Source organism: Hylaeus volcanicus, chromosome 5 (assembly GCF_026283585.1).
Source record: "Hylaeus volcanicus isolate JK05 chromosome 5, UHH_iyHylVolc1.0_haploid, whole genome shotgun sequence".
Lineage (NCBI taxonomy): Eukaryota > Metazoa > Arthropoda > Insecta > Hymenoptera > Colletidae > Hylaeus > Hylaeus volcanicus.
The window spans coordinates 4762854-4776666 of NC_071980.1; the positions used below are offsets into that span (position 1 = coordinate 4762854).

Consider the following 13813-nt stretch of genomic DNA (forward strand, 5'->3'; position numbering starts at 1 on the left):
AACTGATAAGCTACGTTGTTTAGTTCAAACTAGTTATAGTTTACTCGAACTAGTTCTAGTTCACTCGAGTTACTGCTCTATCTATACAGGAATGTATACAAGGTGTACTCTAATTTGTGGGATACACTTCGGTAATAGGACGGAGACACTAAATTAGTCTAGTTATTTCGACCAAATTATTTACACTTGATAGCTTGAAAGTATCGCCACTGAAGTATAAAAAGTGCCATAAATCCGAATGAATATCAAACAGGGGATACGTCTGTACGATCCTTTCTCATTGTTACCACGTTCCCAATCCACCGTCGAAGTGGGTCCCACATGTTAGGGTACACCCTGTATATTCCAAGGGAGAAGGGTGACCGTGGCGAGGGGTGGTTCGAGCAGCTCTAAGACGAAGGGGGAGGGAAGAAAGGTTGGGAGGGATTTTGGTGAAAGTAGGAGACGGAGAAGACACATTTTCTCTAGCGACAGATTCCACCCGTAAAGTATCCACCGAGATGAAATATTCGGTCTATAGAAAGCCACTCAAGGCAGCTTGGCAGGCAGGGACGGATTAAGATAAGCTCGGCCTCCGTCGAGTCCAAATAGTTTCCAGGGATCTTTTCTGGCAGAAAATACTAGCCAAACTCGCCGGGCGATGTTTTACTTTAATTTCGTTTTTCAACCACGTCGCCCGTGGGAATAACTAGATTGTAATTTACTCGGGATAAAGTAGAAGTTCGTCCCACCTCCCGTCTGTCGTGTTTTGAACTTTCCGCCTTTCAATTTCTTTCGACAACTTCGTCATCGTCGGGTCCAGCGTTCCTCGTCGTTTCCTCGGACCTGGAGCGATCGAAGAGAGAGAAAGGTGAACCAAGTTGTTACACTTTACGGTCCATTCGACGTTTTATTTTCGTGTGTGACTGCTTCAGGTAGCTTGACAATAATTTATGACAGTTCGAGAGGCTGTGGTCTCAGACAGTGTTATTCGACTGGCAACACTCTACTACCTCTTATTCTTAAAGCCAATTTCATCAACAATGCAATTTTACGCGATGTATCATCAATACCGTGCCGCTGGCATATCTTATACTCGTCCTATAGTTAAGTGCCTGTTATCCTAGTCTATTCCATCCATCAACATACGAAAAGTCAAAGTTACTCGAACGTATTTTCACTCCGTTAACAAAATAAAGTCCGACGAAGTGCTCTGTCAAGTTTAACGATTAATCTTCCGCTAAAAATTTTCATCGAAACGTCCCTTAAACGGTGCGCAGTGGAGTGCGCAACTCCCAATGGGGAATACGCCGGATTAAAAAAAAAGTCTGTTCTCGATTAAAGCGGCACGCGAATGCCTTGGAGAATCATTAAGGTTGTCTCAGTAACTCCATGGAAATTTCTGTCGCGATAACGAGTCGAGCGTTGGACAACCCGAGGTCCAGGGAAATGACAATGGATTTTCCAGGTTGGCTGGCTACGTGCCTCGGACCAGACGATCCTCTCGGTCCACACGAGGACGGTGACGCATAATGCACGTATCGCGGTCTCGTACGAGACTGGCGGAAGTTCCGGGTCCGGTGCAGTATCCGGTAACGCCTTTGGGGTGACAGGAAGCAGCCAAGCCACGGAGGAAGTCGTCAACGGCACGTGGCGGCTACACATTCGTCAGTTAAAGGAGTCGGATAGAGGTTGTTACATGTGCCAAATTAACACTAGTCCGATGATCTCCGAGCTGGGGTGCCTGGACATTCTTGGTAAGAGCTTCTTTGACATACGTTGAGGTCTTTCATATCCGAACAGGTTGTGGATACTGATTCTGTAATAGTCGATAAGTGATTGTTTCTTCATTCAAATACTGTTAATTCGGATATGAGAGGTCCTACTAATTTTAGAAAGGTATATTAATAGAAGAGTGGAATTAATTCTTTTCAGAGTTTTGCGCCAAGATGCTTCATATGTAACCTCATTTTATTTTCATTTGAAGTTATTTTGACCAAGTACTAAAATATTTAAGTCTTTCAAGGAAAATTACTTTTCAGCGTGTAGAAATGCATCGCATCTGGTTTTCCTCTCGGGGTTTTCCTTTGCAAGAAAATTTTAATTCTAGCAGATTCTAAAAATTGCTAATGCGCGTTACATGAAATAAAGAATTATTTAGCAGCAGATTTATCCCGTTTCAAAATGCCTATTCATGTGTAATAAATTTCTACTCGGATCTCAAATAACTATTTTATATTTTAAAAAATTCCGAATAATATATTTATATATCACATGATACATGAAGTATTATGATTTGTGTGATCGCTTTATACATAGTTTGCAGCGGTGCAAGCGGTCCCTCAATTTCTCACGTCACCAAATGCGCGCAATACGATTAGACAGATTTTAAATCGCACAAATTATACATGTATCGCCCGGGCGATGAATTATTACCGCAATTAGCGGTCGCCGTAATACATGTTACCTTACGGAGTGACAGCAGGTTAATATGGTAATCGGGCACTCCATCTTTCTATTTGAATACGAGCGTAGTTTGAATCGCGACGACATTTAATCGTCCGGGTCGAAACGCGGAGGAATCTCGATGACCACTTATCTTACTACTACATTAAATTCTTCCATGAGTGAATCTTCGAAAGCACTTAAAACAACGAATAACCCCACTTTAACCTGTTACCAATCCTCACTTTTAGAATTCCCTGACGTTTTTTACGCGTCCAACTTTTTCCATTTAAGAAGGCACTTAAATCTCACGCAACCGTCGAACTAACATTTAATGTTCACCGAAGCAGTACTAAAATGTTTATATAACACAGACAGTTTATACACATGTTTATATAAAATGCAATTTTTTGTATAAATGTTACTAAATGAAACGGAAGGGAAATAACGTAGAACTGAGTGGTCGATTTTAGTTCTTTCGGAGTGAATTCGACCAGCAAAGGGGAAGAAATTGCAGATTATTTATCAAGATACCTTCCTTCCTGTATATTCTCAAAGCTTCGTCATTTTTCGAATTTCCGAGTCGGGTGGGGGAGCCTCCTCCTTCTAAGTAGACTATATTCAACTAGGTTCATACGGAGCGCGAATAAATTGCAGCGTATACTACCTCATGTTCCAGCTACCGATGTACCGGAGCTTTCTCTACGGTACATTTCATCGTATAATGCAATTTCATTGCTTCTCGCGAAGCTTCGAGTTCGAAGATATCGCTTAATATCCAGTCGAAGTGGAATCCAACTACGAAATCTGGGGAATATCCGAGACAAGTTAAAAAGGAGCGTTTCTCAAACTACCTAAAGGCGTATAATGTAGCCCAATAAAAGAGAATGCCTCTCGCAGTAGCTTATTCTCATCGAAACCACGCGGTAGAAACTTTTCTAGCATCGGCAGTTGAAATAAGAACGAGGAATTGGAAATTAAAAAGCTTGAATTTATCTCATTCCCCTTTTTACGGAGCTTTCATTTTATTTCCGTCGAAGGCGATGAGAATGGCAAATTTTTTTGGATTTTTCACTTTGAAACGAGACGATTTCATTTGGAAGCCTGGAATTGAGTATCTTTTGATAGTAATGGATGATAAAAGATTTATTTAATACTAGCTGTGCCCCGCGGTTTCACCCGCGTCAAATACTATTCTTATTCTATATAGCTGCACCCCGCGGTATCACCCGCATGAAATACTATTTATTTTATGTGGTTCGCGTTCGACCGACTGTTCAACCGCGTCTTCCTTCGTGAATCAGTAAAACAGTAGGCGACTCTTCTGTTTTCCTTAACTGGCAATGAGTGAGATGTTTCAATCGATATTTCTCATGTATAGCGATGCCACAACTTTATTTACAAATTTTGAGATTTCAAATTGAAAACGTATTTTTATCAAAATAAAACATAGTCTATGTTGCTCGGGGATAGTTTAGCTTTCTATTACCGAAACTTCAAAACTCAACAGGCTTCAACGATTTTTCTTCATAGAGCAGGATATTGGAGACACACTGAATAAAATATGTTAAAAGGATAGTTTAATTCCACTGTAATTGGGTCTAAAATTGTTATTTATAGGTTGAGTGCAGATAATAACAAAATGTGAGAGATACTCGGTTAAAATATACGCCACAGCTACGAAAATATTCCTCTTCGACGTGGTGTCTGCAAATTTAAACGACGATTTATCCAGCGGAGATCGTACACGTTTTCAAACCTCGGATAAATCGAGGAAGCTTGACATATCGCTAAAAAATACATGTAATAAACGTGAAAGCCAGGCACGGGAACCAGCTGATTCCACGTTCGGCCGTGTACACAAACGCGTGCTCGTTATGCTACGTATAACATTTTACGAGAAACTTTCGTGCGGTCGAGCGGGGGACGCCCAGCCATATTTTTCTATCATCCATAGCTTGAGGAGACCTATGATATTTCCTCGCTGGAGAAACGAACCTCGACGACGCTGTACAAATATTGCTTTTTTCCATATTGCGAGAGGCTCATCAAACTGGTACCGGATCAACAATCGGGACGAGAGCTGAGCAGACTTTTAACTGAAATAATCTCTTGGTTGGAACGTCGACGACCCCCGTACCCAGAGAATTGAATAACGCAATCAGCAGGATTCGTTTTCCCGCGCATTACTATCGTCAGGAATCCCCTGTCTGGCGTAATGTTCGTTTCCATATAAGAAAACGGACGATTTCCTTGTTTTAGACGCCAAGGAAATATCTCTGTGCGCCAGACAGGACTTCCAATGACTCGCAGATGCTAGAATCATTGACAACGTGAACAATTTTTCAAAATTTTCATTCGCTATTTAAATGCTTGGATTCGTTTTACCGTGCATTACGGTCGTCACAGAGCCGTTGCTGTCGCATTGTTCTCCCCGGTATAAGGAAAACGACGATTTCTTCCTCCCTCAGCCGCGAGAGAAATATTTCTCTGCGGTGGTTCGCGAGACAGGACTTCCATGGCCGAAAACAAAGCAAGACCAGAGTCATTGGGCCTTTGCCAACAAATCCATCCATCTATTTGTCTATCTGTGCTCGCAATTCTGGGTTGGTCGTCTTGCGACGCACACGGCATGTATTCCGCCTACTCAGCCCGACGAATCGCTTTTTTCTATTTTTTTTTTTCTTTTCAAGGAATTGGAGCCCCAAGTAGCGACTTTTAGGAATTTTTGTCTGATTACCTGGGTTCATCGAACGAGCTCGCTTTGCATTCTAACGGGTCCTCCAATTCGATGAACAAACATGTGAGAATTTCGTCGATACGTTGACTGCGTGCTCTTGAGAAAAGGTTGTTCTCAAGGATCAACACTAAAATTTCCAGTCAATTTGATCTATGTATAGGTGAATTTTTTCCAATTTTCCAATTTCGACATCCTACTAATAAAACTTTATGAAGGAAAATTAGCTTATGTACGTACAAATAATATTACATCAGTGATTAGTATCAAATAAACTTCCGTTGCCAGTTTCGAGACAGATTCCCCTCCGAGCATTAAGTAGAAAGGAATTTCATTCTCTGAATCAGGCGCTTAAATCAATGTTGTGCATTGTCATTATTATACAGACTCTCGGCTACGTTATCCGAGTTAATTAAGAACACTAATTACCCATAACGATGAATGCAAGGAGATTCCATCACATATCCGAGCACTATTGTTTACTGCGATGAATGCAGAGTGCTCTCAGAATCGTAAATTGATTAAATGATTCATACTTCTGCGTAAGAATGAAACAATGAGATAGGTCTCGATGTGCTGATTAAGACAAATTTTACGGTTCGATTGTCATACTAGACTCGTCGTTCGTAATTAGATTCGATTGGTATGGATCTTTGAAAACAAAAGATTGTGGAAAGAATTACAGAAGTTAAAATTTCTATTTAAACAAAAATTCTTGATTAATTCTTCCCTTCTGAAAAGAACAGTATTTGTTATTCTTTTCGGACAGTCCAACGAAACAGAACAGTAGCACAAGATTTTGAATGGATTATGAGCTGAGACTAGGAATATCTTTTATTCTCACACGCAGGCATGAATCATTTATCAATTTACGTCCACTATTCTCCGAATCCAGCACGACATTTGCTTTCACACGGAACGTTACATTTCATACTTTTTACGAAACGTAATCTATTATAACGAGCAACAGAGCGTACATCTTTCTGCTTTTACCATCACCCCCTCCCGTTCCGTCGTCCTTTTCTTTTCTCACCGTGACTTAATATTGGGGTGGCGTTCTTCGGGAAGGATAATTATTATGTTCACGACCTTCTTAAACATTAGCAATTTCTTGCTTTGTTCCTATCCCCGTGGACCCTAAATCGCGTCTAATTATACTGGCTAAACATTAAAGACCACCTCATTACGATGTGCTCTCTCCCTCTGCCAGGGGTGTGCTTACAAAAAGAGCCCTCTGCTGCTTTCAGGGTGTATTCTGGCTTGGATGATCCTTTTCGAGGTGACTTTTGCTAATTAAACGAAAAGAAGCTAGGGAATCCCATCGATGTAATTGTTCCACCAATGTTTTAATTATTAGGTGTATTCCTTCAACATTTAGGTTTTTTAATTAGGTATGTATTATAAGAAAATGTTTGCTTTGCATAGGCGCAGAATTGCCTTCGTGTCGCGTTGTGAAAAATGTTTAGTAAAAGAAAGGAAAAAATTTCTAGGAGCAATAAATGTAATACATAGTAATATAAATAAATCTTAAATTCCCCAGTCTCACTTTTACGACCCTCATCAACCACCCCCGGCTCGAAACTTTTATAGCGATATTCGTTTGAAAAAATCTAAGTTATTAGTTAAAAGTTTTCTTCATTTTCGCGTTTATAGTTGGTAAGAGTTGAAATAATGGCAGACACGGCAGTTTTCGCGTATAAGGTACGGACCAATAGGTCGGTCCAGTCGAGCAATAAAAGAGTTAAACGTTTCTGGTGAGCCAATATCGGACAAAAGTACGCAAGGATTTAGAGCAGCAGCCTTGCATTTGATATCGTTAACTCTGGGGCGATGCAATGACGAAGTTCAATTTATTTCAGCTTGAAATTAAATTATTTGAATTTCACAAAGAAACGCGTGCAGATGACAGTTTTATAATTGCACATGGATTATTTCCCTCGGATTTTCGCTCAAGTGTTTGTTCTTTCCAATCTTTTCGACGGGAGCAAATTATTAACATACGGAACTCTTCGAGCTTGGATCGTTAATTAGAAATTTTCCTGTTTTTAGTATTCATACGCTATTTTATTATATTAATTTATAATTTGTCGTTCGTGTAAGTAATATCCAAAGGGTTGGGAATAGTCAATCAGGGTGAAATTTTGTTCATCTTTTCTCCGTACTTTGAAGAAAATATAGGCAATAATTATTAATAACAATAGCGGAGTCTTCATTGCTCAAGAAGAGTAACAAGAAAACATTTTACAGATGACAGAAAAATGTTCAAAAAAAATGTATTCTAGAAGCCTTTCTTTTCTAGCATCCTGTACAATGCCATTGGTGATCAGATTCTCGTGATTCTGACCATTTGTCATTGTTTGTTCCACCAGTGCCACCGGATATCGTTTACGGGGGTGACACCAGCGCCGACTTGGCAGTCTCCGAAGGCGACAACGCCACCCTAAGCTGCCGTGCGACGGGAAGACCAACCCCAAGAGTGTCCTGGCGAAGGGAAGATGGAGAACCCATTCTTATAAGGGCCTCTTCTGCTGGTACATAATGACACTATAAAACTCGTGGATATCTCCGCGGACAGACCTCTTTCACTTGCAGCTTGGTGAAAAAGGCGGAGAGACGACGTCGGTGGTTTAATTTCGTTTGCTACCAGTTACTGCCTTTGTTCATGTCCCTGTTGCCTCCCTCGGATCTCTCTCCCTCCCTTAACGTCCCATGCACTGCAAACGGAGCTTTATTACAATACTTATAACCAGTAATCGCTGCTTTGATGCTTTATGTCGTCAACGTCGGCGCATACACTCGATTCTCTTTATACATAATCAATTATCGATTAATAATCCAATGGTAATTAGAGTACATTAAATATTCTTTATATCTACCATTTTGTCTTTAATTTAAAAAAGGAAACATTTTTTCATTCGATTTTATATTTAGTAGAAGAAATATATAATTGTATCTATATATAAAGTATACTTATATGAAGTATTTTATATAAAATATTTGTTTAGTTATGTTCCACATGGTAACGTTAATATTTCATTTGGCGTTGAAAGATGGGAAGATTTAGATTATTTTATTTTATTTTATACAATATCCAACAAATTTTGAAAATCCTCCCGTAGCCAACAATAGTTTTTGGTGCAACCAAATAAAATCAGTTCTCTTTATCCGCGCCTCGCTGAATCGAAACCGTGGAAAAATAAAAATAGAGAATTGTGTGTGCCCACGATCGTACATTTTCACTACTTTACGCGCTTAATATCGAAACTGTACATTGGACATCGCGGCCACGCTGAATATTACCTTCCATTATCGTTTTTTGTTTCGCCACATGCTATTTCAAAATTTTTCCATTCGAACGCGATGCTTTATAAACCTGTAGCGATAATATTTTCGTTATCAACGTGTGACATATTTTCAGATGTTCCCCTTCGTGCGTTACATTTTTTACGTAGCAGTATTTGCGATACCTATACCCGCTGTATCGTATGCATATTAAATTTCAATATATCCATTCAGTACTTGATTCGTGGCATGTGACATGTACGCCCCGTAGACAAATTTATGGATCCTTTTAATTAAAAATATGATACGCTTTGAAGGTGGGTGGTAACAATTTACCACAGTATCCATAGTGCAACCTGTAATCCAACACCGCGACGACGATACATTTTTGCTGCTTGCTAAATAATGAAAAATAATTGAATACCTCGTGTAAACTTGAATAGCAATTTTCGGTTTGCTTGAGCATGTAGGTTGGCTGTATAGGTCTATGATCCATCGTTAATTACCGCATGATAGTATGCATGTAGTTCGAAGTTTAACTACCGGGTTGTTCGGTGTCGTAAGTACCAAAGAATATTCGCTATTCACTGTCGTATGACCCTACATTGATTCGGTATTAATAGGGTAATTAGGCGGTCCTAATATCCTAGTTACGTTGAAGTTCTCTTCGCGCAAGGAGGAGGGATTTACTATAATAATATGGCTCCACGGTCTGAGATGTAATTCATGGCGCGACCGACAAGGAGACGACCCCGATGTAAAGGACCGTGTCGAAAGTCTGGATTAAAATTCCTTCCCACGAAATTTCGTTTTGGTAAAAAATCAGACCCGAGTTTATTTAAATAATTTTATTTAAGTAATGGACGACGAATAAATTACATTAACACTGGAACTACCAAGCTAGTCAATTTGATTCGTGTATTTTGGACTTCTTTTTAAAATTACCGGATTACCAGCAACATTTTGAATTCCGAATTTTTTGTCAAAATTTCTTTTCTAAATCGATAAAAAAAATGTTTGAAAATATGATTTCTAACTTTCAAAATTTCATTACCGAATCGCTGGTCATTTATCAGTTGTTAATAATTATATAATGAGAAATATGAATTTACATAAACATTCGTAGTTTATTAACGGCATATACAATTATAATAGCATTTTTGATGCCAATAATGTTTAAATGTGCACAAAAACGCACATTAGAATAGAATTCTTCATGCCAGGAAAAGCCTGGAAGTAGTATCAGACCGTATTGGGTCAGACGTTTAGTCAGCCTTCGTGAGGTCTGCGATTAAAGGTGCGTGCTCACGTGATATTAAATTCGTGGCATTTTATAGTCATGACAGTCCGACTTCTACTGGTGTTTTCATGCAATTTCATGTCATGACATTTGTCATTATACACGCAGCGCAGGGCAATATGGTTTTGTCGGTTCGTCGCGTTTGTACTAGAAATTATTTACAAGAATAGCCGAAACTTAGACAATGTTCGTAGAGTCGAAGGTAGATTTTGAATGGAAAAGGCACAGATACCATTAATAAGGCAACTGGGTGTAGAAAATTCCAAGATTTTTTCAATTAATTCCTTTGACGTTGATTTAGAGAAAATATAATATAATATAATTTACACTTCTATTCCAGATAGCCCTTTTAATTAATATTTCTGTTTATAGTTATTATAAAATTGGAATAAAAGTACTATCCACTGCCTGAATAAGATTCTAACCCATTCGGTTTCGAGTCTATTCCGCATAACCTACGTTCCAGTCTAAAACGTCGCTCCTAGGGACCACCCACAACAGGCATGTTAAACTCATTTTGTCCCCCAGGAGAATATGCACTTTACTACCATGTCGTGAGCCGCGCGTGTATAATTATTGTAGAACAATCACAAATACTTCAAAGGTTATCTCCAAGCTTTGCCTTTGTAGCTGAAAGTGTAATTACATATTACACTTGTCATATTTAAATCAGACAATATAACATAAATTGCTCGTAACTCGATAACGAAACATCGAATTCCTAAATGGAAAAGGTCTTTTTAATTCGTATTGGCATGAAGAATTAATCTTGAAAAAAAGTTCGTCGCAACACTCTGCATATCATGTGTTTTCTTCTGAGGTTTGTTTATACATCAGAAAGTATACAAATTTATACTGAACTAATGCCCAGTATATGGAATTATTGCTTTATATGTAGGTTGGAGCATACGTTAAAATAATAATTGCGCAACAAGGAGTTCTTTCATTTCCTCGAGTACGATTGTTGTCTGCTACTTAAAGGCGTGTTACTAAATTACACTCTGTTTCTTTTCTTGCTCGGTCGCGAGTTAAATAATTAGATAGTATCCCCTTTACACGAAACAGCAGGATGAAAGCTGCAAAATTCACGTTAGTTTCTAGTATAATTAGCGTTGTAAAATCCAGTTACGGCGAAATATGATTTCCACCCAGTGCACATCGAATGAAAGAAACCATGGTATGAAATTGCGTAGGTGTAAAAGTACTCTGCAAACTTTCTTTGCCCTTTCATACCTCTTTTTTTTTAACATGTGAAATTTTCGCTTACACACTCCCATCACGTTTCTTTTTATATTACAGAGATTTTTTCATTCCGCGTCTGTTAACCTTATTCCGTTAATTAATTAAAGTTGTCTGCGCACTGAATCTGCGAAGTTGCTGGAAAAGAAGTCATGCGTATAATTTCAACTGAACATTCGTCACCATCGGTGGCGTAATTGTGACAATTATTTACTGCAAAATAAAACGTACCGCGAAAATAAAATGATGTTTGCTGGAAAATTCGTGGATCGGAGAGATACCCAATTTCAATGCATTTAAAATTAAGGGGATCGATTACGTATTACAATGAAACCGCGGTTTGATACGTGGTCGAGTTTACGAACATTTTATTATAGGTTTCCATCGGTAGAAATAACTGATACCAATCTCAAATTATAATTGCAACGTTAATAAGAGAGGGAAACTTGTCATGGAATTCATGTATTATACCCTAAAAAAAAAAAAAAAATTTTTTTCAAATCCCCATCATTCCTCAACATCTCGTTTCGCAAAGTATCAGATCTCTCGGTATCAAGGTAGAGTAAACGCCGACGTCCCCCACTGTCGTTTAACCGAAAAAGCCCCCCTGGGCCACCCGACGGTAGTCGTGGAAGGTAATCTTTGCACCCCTCTCTCTCTCTCTCTCCTATCGATGACAAGTGTACCACGGGCGGACGAGGAAAGTGCACAGTCAAGAGCCGTGAAATTTTCGGACGTGTGCACACAGATTGGGCGTAAGAACAGGGCCTGGAGTGGGTATAACGAGGCGGGTCGTTGAAACAAGTTTCACCTTTTGAACTCGAAGACAGGGAACAGCGGGGCCGCGAGTGTAAAGAAACAGAGGATGAGAATTCCCTTCATGGTATCTTGCCTGGCGACCCACACACCCTCGACGGGACTTAGGGGTCGTGTACGTGCATCGTGGCGACACGTGGAAGGGAACCGCTGCGAGCTTACCACTCGCGCAGCTCAGATGGGTGGAGGTGAAGTACACGAAGAGCACGCTGCTACGTTGGAACAGTGTTTGCACGTACATCGCCGGAACAGGGTGGTAGTTTCTGCTGCAGAGGGCAGAGTTGGCAAAACTTTGGCCGACGTAGTCGCACGCCTCCCGTCTAGGATGCGACTGAAACGCTCGAGGCACGACGTATTTGTCTTTTCGACTTCAGGTATTTTTCTCCCGTCCGCGGTAGTTAACGATTGTCATCCTCGGGGACCGTTATTAAGATTTCCTAGGGTACACCCAGTAGACGTGTGCTCGGGCACTCTTGGATTAATGGACTGTACGTGAGTGTGCTTTCGTTTGGGACGATGAGTCGTCGATGGTAACGTTAGGTAGTTGCGGACGAGTTGGTGTTGAAATCCCTATCCCTATAATTTTTACTACAAATTACAGCAAGGACGTTGCCAATGATCTAGGAATTTTAAAAAGTTCGTAATAATCAAATCGACCGACTTGGTAGTTTCGGTGTTAATTTTCGTTGAACCCATGACTATGAGTACAAAAGTGATCGATTTGGGCCGCATAATCTCACGGTGCCACGAACTTGTGCCTGGATTATCGTTTCGCTCCAAATTTCGTGTCTTCGCCGTTTAAATTGCAATTTAATAATGGTCCGTCGGCGAACAATATTGAATGAAAGGAGAGAGAATGGCTCGGGAGACAATGAACTTTATTTGTAAACAACCGCATCGTATAACGTGATCCTTTAATGCCGCGGCTTCGATGCACCCGACAATGGAGATCTCGGATAATAGAACTGCGGATAATCGAGGCACCGTTAAATCGAATCCTGGTTAATCGAGGCTCTCTTGTACTTACCGTTCGTAAATTATATGAAACTGCAGCAGAATGCACGTGTACAAAGAACGTGACAGTATTCAAGTGTCCTGAAGCAAATAACTTGAGTGAAAATGGAAGTTCAGTAACTTTTCCTGATGATTTTAGAAAATTCTAGAATTTATTCTATCACCATCTTGCAAAATATCAGATTCTGCTTACTCTGATCGATTAACGACCCTCTCCCCCCCCTCTCTGGTTTACTATCATCAATTTCCAAACGAAGGGGGCACACAACAGACTATGCAAAAAGGCCGTCCACAAAACGCCTCAAAGAGGCGCGGGTTCCCCATCCCTGGCCTAACCTGACTGGCAACAAACGAAAATCAGCCGAGCGTAAATTGTAGAGCGTTTTGTAGACACTGTCTGTATCGGGGCTTTTCTTTCAAAGCCTGAAAACCACCCTCTCGCATGCATCTTCCGTTGCTGTTCCAACCGACGATAGCGCTTTTCTTACGAGCTTTGCAAACTCGTTAGCGCTCGCTCACTTAAGGAACTCGTTAGCTACCTAAGTAGTGAATTAAGCATATATCTTCTCATCTTTTCTTTCGCTCGCAACGTTGTGCATCGAGTTTTCGGTTCTCTCTCGCTCCGCCTCTCGCTTTCCTTCGATCCCTTACGGTGTTTGCCTCTCCCTCTCGTGTTACGTGCGGCGTGCCTTCAGCCGTCCCATTCCACTTTGAAGGCAGTTCCTCCGTTCAATCGCATTAGTCTGCGGTTTCGACCCGGTTAAAAGTTCTACCTGGATTCGTTTAGATCAGAGCTCCGTCCTGGAAAGTTGTAACTTCTTGTCCCGAGATATGTTCTTCCCATTTCGCCGCCCACCGTAGGCAATCTTTTATCCTTTGGGGCTAGCGCAACGGCCTGCCGCTCGAGTGCTTCTCGACCGTCTCGATTTTCGTTTAATAATTTTATTTTCACTTGTTGCCCCCTTCCTGCAGAAAATAAAAGGAAATGTGTCCAATTTTGG

The 13813-nt window shown here is 40.3% G+C and overlaps 1 protein-coding gene across 1 annotated transcript in view; it reads left to right on the top strand.

The window, feature by feature from the left end:
* The window catches only part of LOC128877270 (lachesin-like), a 72583-nt gene that overhangs the window by 51393 nt on the left and 7377 nt on the right, over nucleotides 1-13813 (top strand). Inside the window, exons 3-4 of the mRNA XM_054124432.1 lie at nucleotides 1448-1736; nucleotides 7531-7692. Coding sequence (XP_053980407.1) covers nucleotides 1448-1736; nucleotides 7531-7692 — 451 coding nt within the window. The remainder of the gene's footprint in view (nucleotides 1-1447; nucleotides 1737-7530; nucleotides 7693-13813) is intronic.